General features: G+C 50.7%; 1 protein-coding gene across 35 annotated transcripts in view; it reads left to right on the forward strand.

Annotated features, from left to right (window-relative positions):
• TCF4 (transcription factor 4) overlaps nt 1-11,883 on the forward strand; it is a 231,935-nt gene extending 220,052 nt beyond the window's left edge. For 22 of the 35 annotated variants that reach the window (XM_054809151.1, XM_054809148.1, XM_054809163.1 and 19 more), the window contains 5 exons: nt 6,744-6,879; nt 7,736-7,898; nt 9,970-10,199; nt 11,268-11,445; nt 11,694-11,883. In XM_054809151.1, the coding sequence (XP_054665126.1) occupies nt 6,744-6,879; nt 7,736-7,898; nt 9,970-10,199; nt 11,268-11,404 (666 nt within the window). In that variant the 3' untranslated portion in view covers nt 11,405-11,445; nt 11,694-11,883. Of the gene's footprint in view, nt 1-6,743; nt 6,880-7,735; nt 7,899-9,969; nt 10,200-11,267; nt 11,450-11,693 lie in introns of all 35 variants that reach the window. The other 13 variants (XM_054809150.1, XM_054809156.1, XM_054809160.1 and 10 more) reach the window with 2 other exon arrangements.
• Nucleotides 11,884-15,238: the final 3,355 nt, after the last annotated feature.

Raw genomic sequence — 15,238 nt, forward strand, 5'->3', positions numbered from 1 at the left:
TTATTTTGGAGCTATAAACTTCATTTTGACCAGGAGAGAAACCACTGACCAATATTTAAACGACACCTTTTCAGGAAAGCGTTGTCCTCGCACAATGGCTCCATTCATTTCTAACCAGCTAATTAGCCGCGTGGTTAAAACCCCGTCGCATTTGGCTTCCCGGGTTTTATTTCTGCGTCCCAGCTCCGCGTGACCGGCCCGACGTTCCCGAGCGGCGCTGGGCAACACCCGGCCGGTGTTTTAAAGAGCCGCTCGGTGCGATGGTCGGAGGTGCAGAGCCGAGCCCTCCGGCAAGGCAGATGCTGGGGAACGGGCGGGGAGGAAGGCTGCGGCGAGGGTGGGTCAGCCAACTGATGCTCCGGACGGGACCCCCGTCATCTGGGAGTGGGTACCCAAATCAAGCGTCCAGGTGCGCCGGCTTGCTCGCAGCACCGTTTCCTCCCCTCCCTCCCCGACCGTTCGGGGAAGAAGAGTTAATATTCTTAATCCCGGACTTCAGGACCCTTTATATCTCCGGATTTAGCCAGTGCTTCAATGAATAATCATCTCTGTTGGAAAGAAATCACAGCGATTATTTCAGTGACTTCCCTCCGACGGCCATGGCAGCCCGCTTCTCTCCATAATAGGTCGCAACCAGTTGGTTTTCCTTAAAATCCTGCAATTATCTCCCGCGGTGGGAAAGCAAAGCCAGCGAAGTGCGGGAGACCTTGGGGGCGGTGGGGAGCAGCCCCCCCCCGGGACACATGCGGAAGCCCGCGGCCTCGGGGCACGCGCGGCCGTCGCTGAGCCGCTGTCCTGGCCTCGCGTGGAGACGTGGCACTTGCGCTTTTTTTTTCCCCTTCATCTTCTTCTTCCCCTTCGTTTTAACGGCAAAGTCCGGCTTTGCCTCTTTCAGCCGCGTTTAAATGGCTTTTGCATACAACTGGCTCGCAAACAGCCCTTTCGTAAGAGATTTGGCGAGCTGCTTAGTGCTCAGCGCTACTTTTTTTCTGTAGAAAAAAATGTGAACTTTGCTTTTTTCCTGATTTAATGCCACTCTTAACGTCTTTTTTTTTTTTCTTTTTTTTTTTTCTTCTTTTTTTTTATTAAATCCTTTCTTTTCCTTTTGATCTTATTTATAGCTGAGCCACCGGTCATATGGAAACTATTATTGTATAGCATGGAGATGAAAGACTTTGGTGCAGTTAAATAAGAGTGAATAATTTGGACCAATAATACACACATACAGTGAGAGACCATTTGTGTCAGAGTGCCCTGTGCTGTTCCCTTTTTAATATAGCGGTGGAGGTTTATAAGGGCTTTGCGCAAATCTGCTTTCTGTCAGACGTATAAATTTTGACAATATTGAACACATGTTAACATGCATCACCTTACCACTTTTCTTGCCGCGTGTTTTTATTTATCTAATCGGATAACACAAGGTCATCGGTTTTAAAAGGCCAAAGCACGTTGCTCGTCGCATTCGTTCGTGGTATCGGCGAGGCAGGAATAATCTCTTCCCACCCGGAGCCCGAAGCTGTGAGCCAGGCCGTAGGTGATAGTTTTTTCCTTTGTATTTAGACAGTTGATCACGCGGGCGAAAGCCGCCTCGCGGCGTGAGAAGGGTTAACCGTGAGGAAAGGGATGCAACGCTCCTAACTTCATAGGAAACCTTTTCCCCGTTTTGGTTTTTTTTTTTACAGCTTGTGTCTGCTCCTTAACCGTGCCCGAACTTCAAATGCCCATCTGTGAGCAATAAAAGAACCATTTGTATGACCATTTCTTACCACTACTGCTCAGGATTCACTTCTGGGTCAGGTAGGGGGTTTCCTTCCACCGGAGGATAAAATTTCCACCGTCGTATAGACGACGCAGAAAAATCCAAGATAATTCCCACCGAAAAGCAGCGCTTTGGGGGTGCCGGGTGCAATTGGGAGGGTACAACTCAGAGGCACCAAACCCGTTTCTCGTGTCAGCGGGGGTCTGGTCGCCGCGCAGACGCGTTTACTCTTTATCTTTACAAAAACCCGAGTCCGCCCGTAGTGGCAGAGGACCCCTGTGCTGTGGGCACGGAGGTGGGTGACGCGGGGGGGGGTAGCTGGTGATCCTGGCTCCCCTCTCCCCCCCCCGGTTCGTTCCTCCTGGCCCCTGTGGCAGTGGCTGGGAAGGCAGATTTGGAGAGCAGGGTTTCACTTCTGGGAGGGATGATTAATACATCCTCAACGGGGAGCTGGGGAAACTCCTACAGAAAAAAAACCCCCAAAAACCTGGATTGCTGTGTATGAAAGGGAGCCGTGAGCCAGCCCCCGTCCTTCCCAGGGCTGCTGGTCCCTCCGCACCCACAGCTCCCAGCCGCGCCGAGCATCCACGCCTGCTCCGGGGCACTTCTCCCTGGGGATAGCGCTCACAAGGGATGGATAGCCACCAAATCCAACGCAGTACGTCTTGACATCGCTGAAACAACCATCCTAGACACAGCAGAATAGTTATTTAAAAAAAAAAAGGAAAATGCACTTTGTAGAATGAGGGCAAAACAATATTTTTTCCAGCGTTGCGTTCTTTACCTGGGTTAACTACAGGTACACGTCTCCATCGTGAAATGCTGAGTGTTCGAGAATTAATTTCCACGGATTTTTTTTTTAAAACAGCTTCTCATCCCCAACGAATATATAGATAGCGCAGATAATCTGGAATACGTACAAACCGGCATAACCAGAAAAACCTGACGTTTGTACTAAATACCTGTTACCGTCTATAAAAATGAAAATGCAAAGTTAAGACAAGGTCTAGCCTGCTTCCAGCTCTTGAAGTTTCTTCAAATGCCATAAAAGATTAATGCAAGCGTGAATTCAGACATCGTCCGCCCGGGTTTTCAGGCTGGATCTGTCAGCCTGGTACGTGCGTGCCTCCAAAGAGACCTGCACCGCAAGGTCCGCACAACGATTTTGATCCTTCCTTACTGGGATCAACCTGTATATATTTATCTTCCGGAAGCTTTTTTTTAAACCTTAAGAGCCAAAAAACCGCAGGACTGAGGCTTCTCGTGGTTTTCCCCTTTGGTTGAATTCTCTCAAGCGGAGTGTACCTCACACCCCAGCGTGCACAGGTTACGCCTGGGTCCCTGCGCGTGCCCGGGATGGTGATCGCGAAGGGGACGTTAAGGCAGAGATTTGCGGAGCGACAGCGGAGCCCGCTCACTCCTCCCGTGCACGTTTTAGAATTTATTTGTTGGGTTGATGGGGTTTTTTTTTTCCACCCCAGTCTGCTGAGCGCTGCAGTAGGGCCTTGTTTAAAAGAGATGGAAATAAATAAAATATTAATAGAACTTCAAAGTTTGATTCTCTAGAGATAAGTAGTATTTATAATCTACCCTCCTGGGCTGGGGGGACCGATTCGTATCTTCGCTCCACCTTGGGGCAGAGCTGTTGTTTGTAGAACAGCCAAACGGGCGGCACTGCTGGCCGCGGAGAGAGGGGGAAGCAGAAGACGCAGCATCTCCTGTGTCCCCGGCGGTGCCGGGAGCTGCCGACACGCCGAGCTCGCCGGCGTCGCCGCTTGCGGTCCCTCCGCCCTGTATAGGATGGGCTTTATTTCAGCCGGGCGCATCCCTGCCTCCCCTGGCAGATGGGGGGCGTCAGGCACGTTTGGCAGAATGTGGTGCTCCTGGAGGTCCTGGTGAAAGCAGCTGACGATGTTTAAAGGAGAAAAGTGACCGGCCAGCCTATTTTAGGGGACATCCGAGGCCTGAAGTTTGCTGTGAAAGCGGTGGTTTGGGGACCCACGTGGGTCAGAGCATCCCGCCGGCCGGGGAGATGCGGTAGCGTGGGTGAAGACGAAACCAGCTGCCAGAAACCAGCCCTTGCTTGCGGAACTGCGTGGCGTGGGTTAGCTGTCGGTACACGCGTGGGCACGTGCACGCACACGCAGAGGTGTTTGTGGCCTGGTAGAGCTGGAGTTGAAGGCTTTCTGCGTCTCAGAAAATACACTGCCTGTGCATAACAGAGTGGGCTGCCTGAATCTGCTTGCAAGGGATTGAAAGCGGAGAACTAAATTATCCAGGAAAACGCGCTACGGAAAGGCTGGCGCAAGGTGGCGGTTTGCGTAGCCGTGGCGTTGGAAAGCGTCGGTGGTTTGGAGCAGCCCCCTCGCTGTGGCACGGGGAGCATCACGGGTGGGAGGGATGCTGCAGCCAGAGCTCCATCCCATCTCGGGCTGCCCACCTCCTACCTGGAGGGAGGGGAAAATGGGCTTGAAGTCACTCACAGTGGAGAAAAAGGGGCTTTTTTTTTTTTTTTGTGCAGGGATGGCCGTAGGTTGGGCTTGCTCGTTAGGCAAGCCTGGAATTTGCCAGTTGGCAGGAAAAATAGCTGCAACTCTCCACAAGCAAGATTGATCGCGTAGTGGGTTGTAAAATGGAATAAGAGAATTGATGGTTTCTGTCATTCGGTTATGAGAGGTGTCATAGGTGGTTACCTTCCAGATCTCTTGAGAACCTAAAGGAGAAGGAATGTGAGGAAATCTTTTTTTATGGGAACCAATTTTAAAAATATAAGTAAAACTTTCTATCAGCGTGTCAGCAGTAGAGTGGCGGTGACTTCATAGCATCTTTTTTTTTGCATCTGAAATCAACGCTTTGGTTTAAAAATCCTCCAAATCATTAGCTTTCGATTATTAGCATGTCTCGTTCTTGACATGCTTAAAAGAAGAGGTAGTCTTCAAGAAATTGGGCCAGATAATCAAGACAACCAGGTTGTCTCTCTTCAAGCTGGACCACCCAACTGGAGGCATCTCCAGTAGCTCCATAACAGAGGTGGTCCGGGGAAGGAGGTGGGCTGCTCCGGGGCCGGAGCGGGACGGGATGCTTGCCATCTCCGCGTCTGTCCGTCTGCCTGCACAGGTCGTGGACGGAGCCCGGGGAAGCTCGCAGGAAAAGGGAGGGACCCAGAGCGAGACGTTGCATCTGCCACAGCCCCGTTACAGCTTCCAGCCGCTCTCGGCAGCTCTGCTCGAAGGGTGGTGGTGGTTTGCCAGCCAGAAGCGGCGTCATGTGTTTCTTTGTCTTCATCGACCTCAGGACTTCAATGGGTTTTGTAGAATCGCAGAAAAATGTAGATCGGAGGGGGCTGGTGGAGGTGGCCGGGGTGAAGTGAAACCCCCACTTCGGAGTGGGGTCCAGCTCCCAGGCGAGGTTGGTGGCCCAGGGTCCTAGCCAGCTGAGCTGGGTATCTCCGTCCCGGAGAAGGACAGCCTCTTTCACTACGCGTTTTCTTTCCTAGGTGTGGGGGAAAAAATACTTTTTCTCCTCTGAAGGACGGCATCGGGGTTTTACTGCGTTTTCTCCGTTGAGGTTTCAGGAAGCGGGACTGCCGAGCTCCAAGTGCCCCGTACCGACTCGGTCTCTCTTAAAACCCGATAACGGTGGTTCCAGTCTGTTCTTAGTATCTCACATTTGAAAAATGAAAATGTCTCAACGAGGAGAGAGAGTTTTTGTCTCTGCTATATTACACTTGCTCTCGGTTATTCGCATTTCGTCTAGTAGTAAAAGATTTTCTCAAGTTCCCCTTGGCAGGATTCCCTTTTATCTTTCTTACCGCAGTCTCGACTTGCTGTTAACAATTATCCTGCGTTATCTTGTAAGTCTGATGAGAAACATCCCTCCATCTTTTTATCTTCCTTTTTTGAGAATAAAGAGCGATTTGCAGTTCTCTGCCGGATTTATCGCCCCTTTCGCCCCGGCGTTGGGGGATGCGCGCACCTGAGGAGGCGGAGTGCTGCGGTTTGCTCGCGGACACGCTGGCTGTCCGTCCCTACGGACGTCTGTCCGTACGTCTCCGGCTCGGAGCGCAGCCAGCCACGCCGGGGAGGCAGCGCCGGTGTTCCCGCTCCGGGCGCTTTTATATCAAATCCTCCTGCAACTCCTGACAGTTTTGCTCTTCAGATGCTTCGCTCTTCTCGGCGGTCTCCTTTATTGACTGAAGGAGCGACCCTGCTCCGCCGAGCGTGTCCCCGAGCCGCGCGGAGGGGAGGAATGGCTGCGTTTGCGTCGCGCCCGCGCTGTCAGCTCCGATGATGGTGTTGCTGGAGTGTTTAATAAAACCTTTATTGGTGTATTACCCGGAGTCACGGCGTTGGCAGGGATGGTGCCCCTTCGGGTTTGGGACTCGGTGGTTAATGAAATCCAGCGAGCGCTAATTTGGACGGGGCTTCTCGGTTTGGAAAGGCAGGTGACACGTTATTACGTTTGGGGGGAGCGGGGGCCGCGCCGCTCGGTGCTGCAGCTCCCGCTGTCAGAGGCTTAGCTGGCATTACGGGGAAAAAAAATGGCAGGCCTGCGAATCCGATCCCCCAAAATGAAAGTCGAATGCCAAATTGAAATTCCTGCAGGATTTCCGATAGCAATGGGGGAATTGAGAAGCCCACAATTAAGCATATGGGCATTAAGATAATTGTCAGATCTGTTGGCGGACATGATAGAAGACAGATGGGTAGGAATCGGCGCGCTCGGCTGCAGCACCCTGGGAGACAATTTGACGTTTTACCTGCCTGAGCTGCTCGGCCGCGTTTGTCGCAAGGCGCGCGGCACGGCGTCCTCCCGGGCGGGCTGCGCGGCGGTGCGCGGCGATGCGCGCGGTGCGGCTGTGCGGGCTGTCTGCGCCCTCTAGTGAAACACATCCCCGTGCCGCGCCGGCCCCGTCCCTCTCCTGGGGTCCGGCCGGCTGCCCGGCGCCGCACGGCCTCACCACTGTCTCTGTCCTCACCGGCAGGTCGGAGCGCACCGCGAGGATGGGGTCAGCCTCCGTGGGAGCCACTCGCTCGTGCCAAACCAGGTCCCGGTCCCTCAGCTGCCTGTCCAGTCCGCCACATCCCCGGATTTGAACCCGCCGCAGGACCCGTACAGGGGTGAGTACCGCCTGCCCGGGATGCCACCAGCATCCCCAAACATCCCCGGGACGGCGGTGACCCGGGCTGGAGGGACGAGGCGTCTGCGCTTCTGGTCGCAGGGATGTTGGAGCCCGTCACACGGTGCAGGGCAGAGCCTGTTTGCTCATTAGCTCTGCTCTCGGAAATGCCCCAGTTAATACAAGTAGAAGCGTGCAAACAACTTTACCTCTGGGCAGTGAGTCTTGGTACCGGGACTGCTTTGAGCAGCAAAATTACGAGCGTAGACAACACTGCGGGACGCGCATCAGAAAGGCGCGAGTTTAAGGCGAGACTCAGACCGCGGATTTTCCACCGCCTTTACGATCCTGCCTGCGGGAAGGATGGCAGCGGCGTGCCTCTCTGGGCTCCCAGGATGTGCTGCGCTGTCCTGAGCCTCGCAGACTCCTCTGCCGGGTTGTTAAAGCAGGCCTGGAGCTAACCGAACGCGGAGGGCGTCAGGGTTTGTCGGTACTCCTAGAGGCAGCTGATCTTCCCGTTAAAGCGTGGAAGAAGGAGTCCAAACTATTATGATGGCTTACAAGGTCTTCCTTATTCATTGCAGCCAAAGTATTTTGATTATTTTACGAGTATGACATATTAAAGATTTTTTTTTTTTTGGTTGGTTTTTAAGATGAAGGGAAAAATACGTAGCGATGGAAGACTAGGAGTAGCAGCTAGGCGTCCTGTGCCGCCTTCCGCAGAGCTAGACCTCAAAGTTTTCAGGAGTTTCAGCCGGGGCTGCGCTGCGGGCCACCCTGCGCCGGGGACAGGGGACACGCACCCATTCGGACCGTTCGAGCGCCGCTTGACAGCTCGTCCGTGTGTTTTCTCACAGGCATGCCAACCGGACTGCAAGGGCAGAGCGTCTCTTCGGGTAGCTCCGAAATCAAATCTGACGACGAGGGAGACGAAAACCTCCAGGACACAAAGTCTTCTGAGGACAAGAAACTAGAGGATGACAAGAAGGATATCAAATCAATTACTAGGTCAAGATCTAGGTAACAGTATATAATAGTGTCGCTTCATTTAATTCCTTTACTGGATTTCGATGAAGTGAACAGAACAGGAGGAAACTATGAGGTTTTTTCCTGGCAGGTAAAACCACAGCCGAAGTGGAACGGCACGGCTGTCCTGGCAGTACCCGGTGCCTTTCTGGTACCTGTACTCCAGGACGTCCTCAAATTCAAACAATTCACAAATTTGGACATTGAGCAAGTTCTCCACAATCTATAAAGAAATTGCGTTACGCTAAAATGTATGAATTGGGCTGTTATTCCTCTCTGCCTGTGCTTGCAAATTGGAATACAGTGTGGATTTTCATCTCTTCCAAAACCACACCTGCATCCGAACTAACAACCCCCGTGCTTTTCTTTCACCTCCGCGATAAATTTGTCATTCCCAGCCCTCAATTCCTGTCCGTCTCTAGGGCTCCCTAGGTTTAAGTGGAGGGTTTAGAGGTCTCGTCTTTACTTGTTCGGCATATTCTTTATACGGTTTTGGAAAGTGTTAGCGAGGTCGCAGCTGGATGGTGGCACGCGAACAACGTCTGTGGGTGCAAACGTGAACCCGAGCAGGGGACAGGCTTTACTTCTGTCCCTTGAATCTCACCTGCCTTGCCTGCGTGTCACCAGAGGCCCCGAGGTACAGCAAAAAATCCCGATAAAGCTGAAATCCAGGCACAACCCTGCTTCGTTCGGGGGATTTTTTAATTTTTTTTTTGTAAAGATGAATGGCAGCGTCCTTCTGCCTTTGCTCCTGCCACGCCTGGTTCTCTGTCTAAAAACCGAGCCGAGGTACCAAGCGTCTGAGCAGACGCGCTGCCCCGAGAGAGCGCCGAGACTCGGACCTCTCAGGCCGATGCTTAAAACGTTAATTACATTCGCGCCTCTAACGACAGGAGAAAATATATGACACTCGAGATTTTCTCTTGAATAGACGTGTTGAAGTGACCATATGTAGAAGTGAGGCTTTGGTGTGCCTTCACGATACGGTAAGAAGAAAGCACCTTTCTGCCGATGCGAGGTGATCGTAGTTCTTGTGAATTCAACAAATAACGCTCTGGCTTATGCATATTTATGTGGGCTTTGAAGCTTTTGTAGGCTAACATTTTTGCTTTTAACACGCTTGCAGCTTTAAAAGGTTACTCCTGATATTTAGTTATATGTCTAAATCCACGTTGTTAGGGCTGCGGAAAATTTATTGCTCCATTTGCATAACCAATTCAAATTATATAGTGCCAGTGACTCACCAGTGGATGTGTTTTCAATTTAAAATCATCATTTTATCCAGATAGAAGGCAGTTTTGTTGCAAAAAGGATGCAGAAGTTCACCGTAGGGCTCTTGACAGCCATCGGTTACTTCCGTGGCTCTCTGCCCACGGGCGTTTCGGTGCCCCGGGCCCCGTGCAGGGACGGGGGTGCTGCCCACGCCCGCTGCCGTGGCTTCCCCCTGCTCGGGAGGACGGCACGTCCTCACCCTCGGTGATGGAGAACGTGTCTTCCGAAACCCGAATGACGGTTTGCCGAAGGGGAAACGTGTAAATGCACGGCTGGCGTCATCCTGGCTTGGAAGCTCGCGGTGAGGGGCCGGAGCCCGTGGGACGTGGGTGCCAGCCCCGGTGCGACGCGGGGCAGGTCCCCACACTGGTCGGGGACAAGCTCCTCGCTCCCGGGGCGAACCCGCAGGCAGCAAAGGTGGGAGCGGCGCAGCTAGCCACCACGGTGTCCTTTGGGGCTAAAGGGTGACAATAAGTGGCGGTTGGCCGCGATTTAAAATGTCGCCGTATTGGCTGTGATAAAATATTTTACTGGAAAAAAGCTCTATTTTGGCTTCGTTTCAACCTCGGAAGTCCTGCCTTGCAGATTGTAAAGCTTCCTTACCAACCACGGCTTTACTCAGTGTGAAATTTAAGGGGACTGAATTTTGCACGGGTTCAGTGGAAGAGGAACCTCTCAAAAGGTGTCTGTTGATGGACTTGTAGCCCTGGTTTTGGACAAAGTCTGTTGAAAAATCTTCGCACTGCTTGTTTTCCACATCATTAGAAAATGATGTATTCCTTTTGTCTCCCAGCAATAACGATGACGAAGACCTGACACCGGAGCAGAAGGCCGAGAGGGAAAAGGAAAGGAGAATGGCCAACAACGCTCGGGAGCGCCTTCGCGTCCGCGACATCAACGAGGCTTTCAAGGAGTTGGGCCGGATGGTGCAGCTCCATCTGAAGAGTGACAAGCCCCAGACCAAGCTCCTGATTTTACACCAGGCTGTGGCTGTCATCCTCAGCTTAGAGCAGCAAGTCAGAGGTCAGTGTGCCACCTCTTGTATCTCCTTACATCCCTCCTGGGCTTCGGCCACGCCAAAGCATCAGGAATGGTGTGGCCAGCAGGACCAGGGCAGCGATCGTCCCCCTGTGCTCGGCACTGGTGAGGCCGCACCTCGAGTGCTGGGTTCAGTTTTGGGCCCCTCGCTCCAAGAAGGCCATTGAGGTGCTGGAGCGTGTCCAGAGCAGGGCAACGGAGTGGTGCAGGGTCTGGAGCACAAGTGTGATGAGGAGCGGCTGAGGGAACTGGGGGTGTTGAGCCTGGAGAAGAGGAGGCTGAGGGGAGACCTGATGGCTCTCTACAGCTGCCTGAAAGGAGGGTGTAGCCAGGTGGGGGTCGGTCTCTTCTCCCAGGGAACAAGTGACGGGACAAGAGGAAATGGCCTCAAGTTGTGCCAGGGGAGGTTTAGATTGGAGATCAGGAAAAATGTCTTCACCAAAAGAGTGGTCAGGCGTTGGAACAGGCTGCCCAGAGAGGGGGTGGAGTCCCCATCCCTGGAGGTGTTCAAAAACCGTGTAGACGTGGCACTTGGGGACATGGTTTAGTAGGCATGGTGGTGTTGGGTTAACGGCTGGACTTGATGATCTTAGAGGTCTTTTCCAACCTTAAAGATTCTGTGATTCTGTGAATTCTGGGCTGGGGAAAGCCTGGCCAGGGGCACCTTACCCCCAGCACCCAGAGCCAGCTGGGCACCTCCACGCACCCAGGGTCCTCATGTTCCCCTGCGGCGGCGGCACCAGGGATGCTGGCGTAGGTCCTCGGCGGCCTCGGCACATTTTACGTTCTTTAGCAAGGTCCAAGTTCAATATTAAGCTTGGCTGCTCCTTAGCGAAGCTCAAACACGGAGGTATTTGCAGGGCTCGCGTACGGAGTCATGCTGCGTTTCGGTGCTTGGCCTCACCAAGCTCCATCCTCTGCTTCAACCCCCTAAATTCCTGTAGCAGGAACGAGGAACCGGTGATTAATGATTCTGAATGCCCGTGCAATGAACAGACCGATCGGGGATAAAAATACAAGTATTTTAAGTCGCCTTTTGCTTCAATTCAACAGAAAGAAATCTGAATCCTAAAGCAGCGTGTCTGAAAAGAAGGGAAGAAGAGAAAGTCTCTTCAGATCCTCCTCCGCTTTCCCTGGCAGGACCCCACCCCGGGATGGGAGATGCCTCCAATCACATGGGACAGATGTAAAAAAAAAAAAAAAAAAAAAAAAAAAAGAAAGAAAAATAAAGGCAAGTTTGTTTTCGGCCTTCTGCCCCGCACCCGGCGGGGTTACCCCCCCCCTCCAGCCCTGACGTCCCCGGGGTGCTGCGCGCGGGGGCGCGTGTGCCCACCCACCCCTTACACGCGGATTATTTTCGGGTCGCCCCGCGAGCACGCTTGATTTCCCGGGCGGCGTTCGGACGGGGTCGCTGGAGGAGGGTGTAGGGACGCCCGCTCCACTCTCCTTGACTGATGAGATTTTTTACTTCTTCCGCAGGTCCAAGTTGCCACATTTCTTCATTTAAGCAAGAGACCACTTCCTTAACAGCTGTATTATCTTAAACCCACATAAACACTTCTCCTTAACCCCCTTTTTGTAATATAAGACAAGTCTGAGTAGTTAAGAATCACAGACGCAAGAGATTTCAGCATTCCCGATTATTAAAACTGAGAAAGGAAAAAAAAAACCCCACAAAAACAACAAAAAAAAACCAACAAAAAAAAAAACCACAAACAAAAAGTGCAACTTGAGGGACGACTCTCTTTAACATATCATGCAGAATGTCTAACGCAGTATGTTACGAGCTGTAAGTGCACAGCCTAGAGACTGAATGGCAATCTTCTCCACACTGTGGGACAATGCATTTGTGCCTAAACTTCTTTTGGAAAAAAAAAAAAAAAAAAAAAACTATAATTAATTTGTAAGTCTGAAAAAAAAAAAAATATTTAATTTAAAATTGTAAACTTGCAATAATGAAAAAGTGTACTTCTGAAGAAAAAAAAAAAAATGAGCGTTTTTGTTGGTGTGCTAGACAGCTAGTGTTTATACTTACTGGATATTAAAAGGGAAGCTTTGCTGCCCAGATATTTACAAAACCAGCAAACGTCCTAATGAAAACTGAAGCGATGACATTAGCCATTCCTTAGGGTAGGAGGAACAGATGGATCTTATAGACCTATGACAAATATATATATATAAATATATATATAAATATATATTAAAAATTTAGTGAATATGGTAAGCTTTTGTTCATTTGTTTCAGACTTTTTTGCTCCTGTAAAAAAATAGTACTGATTAACTTTTTTAAAAAGAAGATTTTACTGTAAATAAGGAATTTTTTTGTCTTATTTCTGTCCCTCTCCCCCTGTTTTTTTGTTATTGTAACCTGTAGTGCCAACTCTGTCTCTGGAGGGGTAGTGCAGGATGAAACGCTGACCCTGACGTTGCTTCTCATTCATAACTAAAAAGTAGAGAGTTGTTTCTTCGGTCTTTCGGGGGAAGACAGGACTTGCGGGGCCGGCGCTGGGCCGGCACCCTGGGGGGCGCGGGAGCGAGCCCCGGCTGCCCCGTCGCTCCGCTCGCCCCTTTTTTCTGGGATTTTCAGAGGTACAAGGTTAGAATGCTACAAATTGTTACCACTGTGCCTTCCAATGTTTATATCATCGGAAACATAACATAATCAAAGTGGCTGTGATTTAACGAACCGATTAAAGCGTTACCTATGTGTGTAGCCTAAGTAGTGTGCAGTGAGGCGTTGCTGAATACATGGTCAGATTTTTGGGGGGGGGGGTTGGAGGGGTGGGGGGGGTGTGGGGGACGACACGCATCGCGGGGAGGGCCGGGGCGGGGAGGGGTGGGGGGGGAAATTGCAAGTAGTGTGACAGATTTGATCGACTTCTCTTTCTGTTGTTCTTCTCTCGTTTTTAAGTGGATTATTTAAGTGTAGCCCACTCGCCGCCTCCTCCTTTCTTTGCGAAATGCCGATTCGGGTCATCACGCAAGCATTATTAACGAGCCTTATGAGTCCGAAAGCATTAAGTTGCACTTTTCTCGAGGAGGGGTGGTAGTACAGTATTTCTCCGGCCAGTACGAATGAAGTTTTTACTTAACATATTTAATAGTAAGCTAGCTCAAACTATGGCACAGCAGCTCATCAGATAACTAGCTTTGGAGTCTGGGCACAATTGAACCAACTTCCCTAGTGAATCTTAACTAACGATCGACTTTGGTGTACAGTACGATTAACAGATAGTGCTCCTAGTTAAGTATTTGTCAGCATCCTTTTGTCTCTGATTCCAGTTCCTATTTTTACAGCCACACCAACCTGGCATGTATCGGAAATAAAAATCTCCCTGTTCGAGTAGATTTTCCACCTATCAACACTGAATAAATGCCATAAATCCATCAAACGGTCTAAATGTTCCATCTGTTCTCCTGTTTTGCCAGTTATATAGTAATGAAAAATACATTTGTAAATTTTATGCAACAAATGGCAAACGTATCATTATTTTGGGATTGTGTATGTAAAAGTTATATTTTTACATGTAGACTCTTGTTATTATGTGTTTTAATACATTGTATCAGTTCTTTTGTTTATAAAAATCTGTGTGGTTGAAAAAAAAAAAGAAAAAAGTCTCATTTAAATGAAACAGCGAGATACAAGAATCTGAATTTTATGTTTGTTTCTGAAAACGTAAAGAACAAATACGATAGTCACCACGTGCTCACCTTCGACATCCCCACACCCATTCGGATTAGCTGTGTGCGTGCTGAAAACTGTAAATATGTTCGGTAGCGATAAAACTTTTCAATGTTTTTGATTTGTCGATAAGTTTCTCAAATGTGGAGGTGGATTCAGACGCTAGAGGAGACCGCGCTAAGGCTTAATCCCGAGGTCCAAAGGCGGGAGAAACGCTGGACTTGGAGCGAGCCTGGCTTATCCGAGAGGGGCTTTAACTAAGCGGGAGCCCAGCGACGGCCGGCGGTCCCCTCGGCTGCTCCGTGCCGCGCGGGTTGTCCCTCCGGATGGCGTGAAGAGCACGATGCCGATGAACAAGCCATATATTTTTTTTCCAGGAGACCTCAGAGCCGGTGGGACCACACTCGGTTTCGGTCTGTGCGAGTGCACCCGCTCGATCGGGGTAGGGACCGGCGAGGAGATCATCACCGAGATGCTGAGGACTGTGCTTCTGATAAACGATGTAAAACCAGAAGGAACACACACAAAAAAAAAAAAAAAAATTATAAGACCAACTTCATGTTTATTTAAAACAATCTGTGGACGGAAAATAAATGACGAGTTTAGTTTCTGGAACTTAAAAAAGAAAGAAAAAGCTTTTCTTGTTCCGCTCGCACTCGGCTCTCGCCGACCTCGAGGAGCGGCTCGCGGCGGCGCCCGGCGGCTGCGGTGCTCCCGGCCGCCGCGGGATGGATGCCGGCGGCACGCCGCGGGCGCTCCTGGCCTCACGGTCCCTAGTTTAACGCGGGATGCGCCCTCATCCCTCCCGGATTTAAGAACTGAGGATCCCGGCCGGCTTCCGCTCCAGACGAGGCAAGATTTTAAAAAAGCCAAACCCCGCGAGTGCGTAAATCCGTAGGTTTTTTTTTTTTCCCCGTTCTTTCCCAGCCCAGGTAAGGCGCGCGCATCTCGAGCTGCCTTTCTCCGAGGGGATCGAGCTGCTGGTACTTAGTTACTAAGCGATGAAGGTTTTCGAAAGCTGTACCCCGTGGTAAGAAAACCGGGCTAAGAAACTCTCAAAAAAAGACCGAAAAATACTGAAATCGCAGCTTTTTCAGAACTGATCCACCTCCACATTCCAGTAATTTATGAAGATGCTGAATAGGGAATCTGTTCACCTAGAACTTTTTTACCATTTGTCTTCTGTGTAGCTGCAAGGAACACTAATGTTTGTACAACTGTCAGTCCTACCAGTGATGCAACTTGTACCGATTCAGTCTTCCGAGGTTTTTGGGGGGGTTTGGTTTGGGGTTTTGGGGGTTTTGGGGTTTGGTTTTTTTTTTAGGTTTGGGGGTTTTGGGGT

Source organism: Grus americana, chromosome Z (genome assembly GCF_028858705.1).
Source record: "Grus americana isolate bGruAme1 chromosome Z, bGruAme1.mat, whole genome shotgun sequence".
NCBI lineage: Eukaryota > Metazoa > Chordata > Aves > Gruiformes > Gruidae > Grus > Grus americana.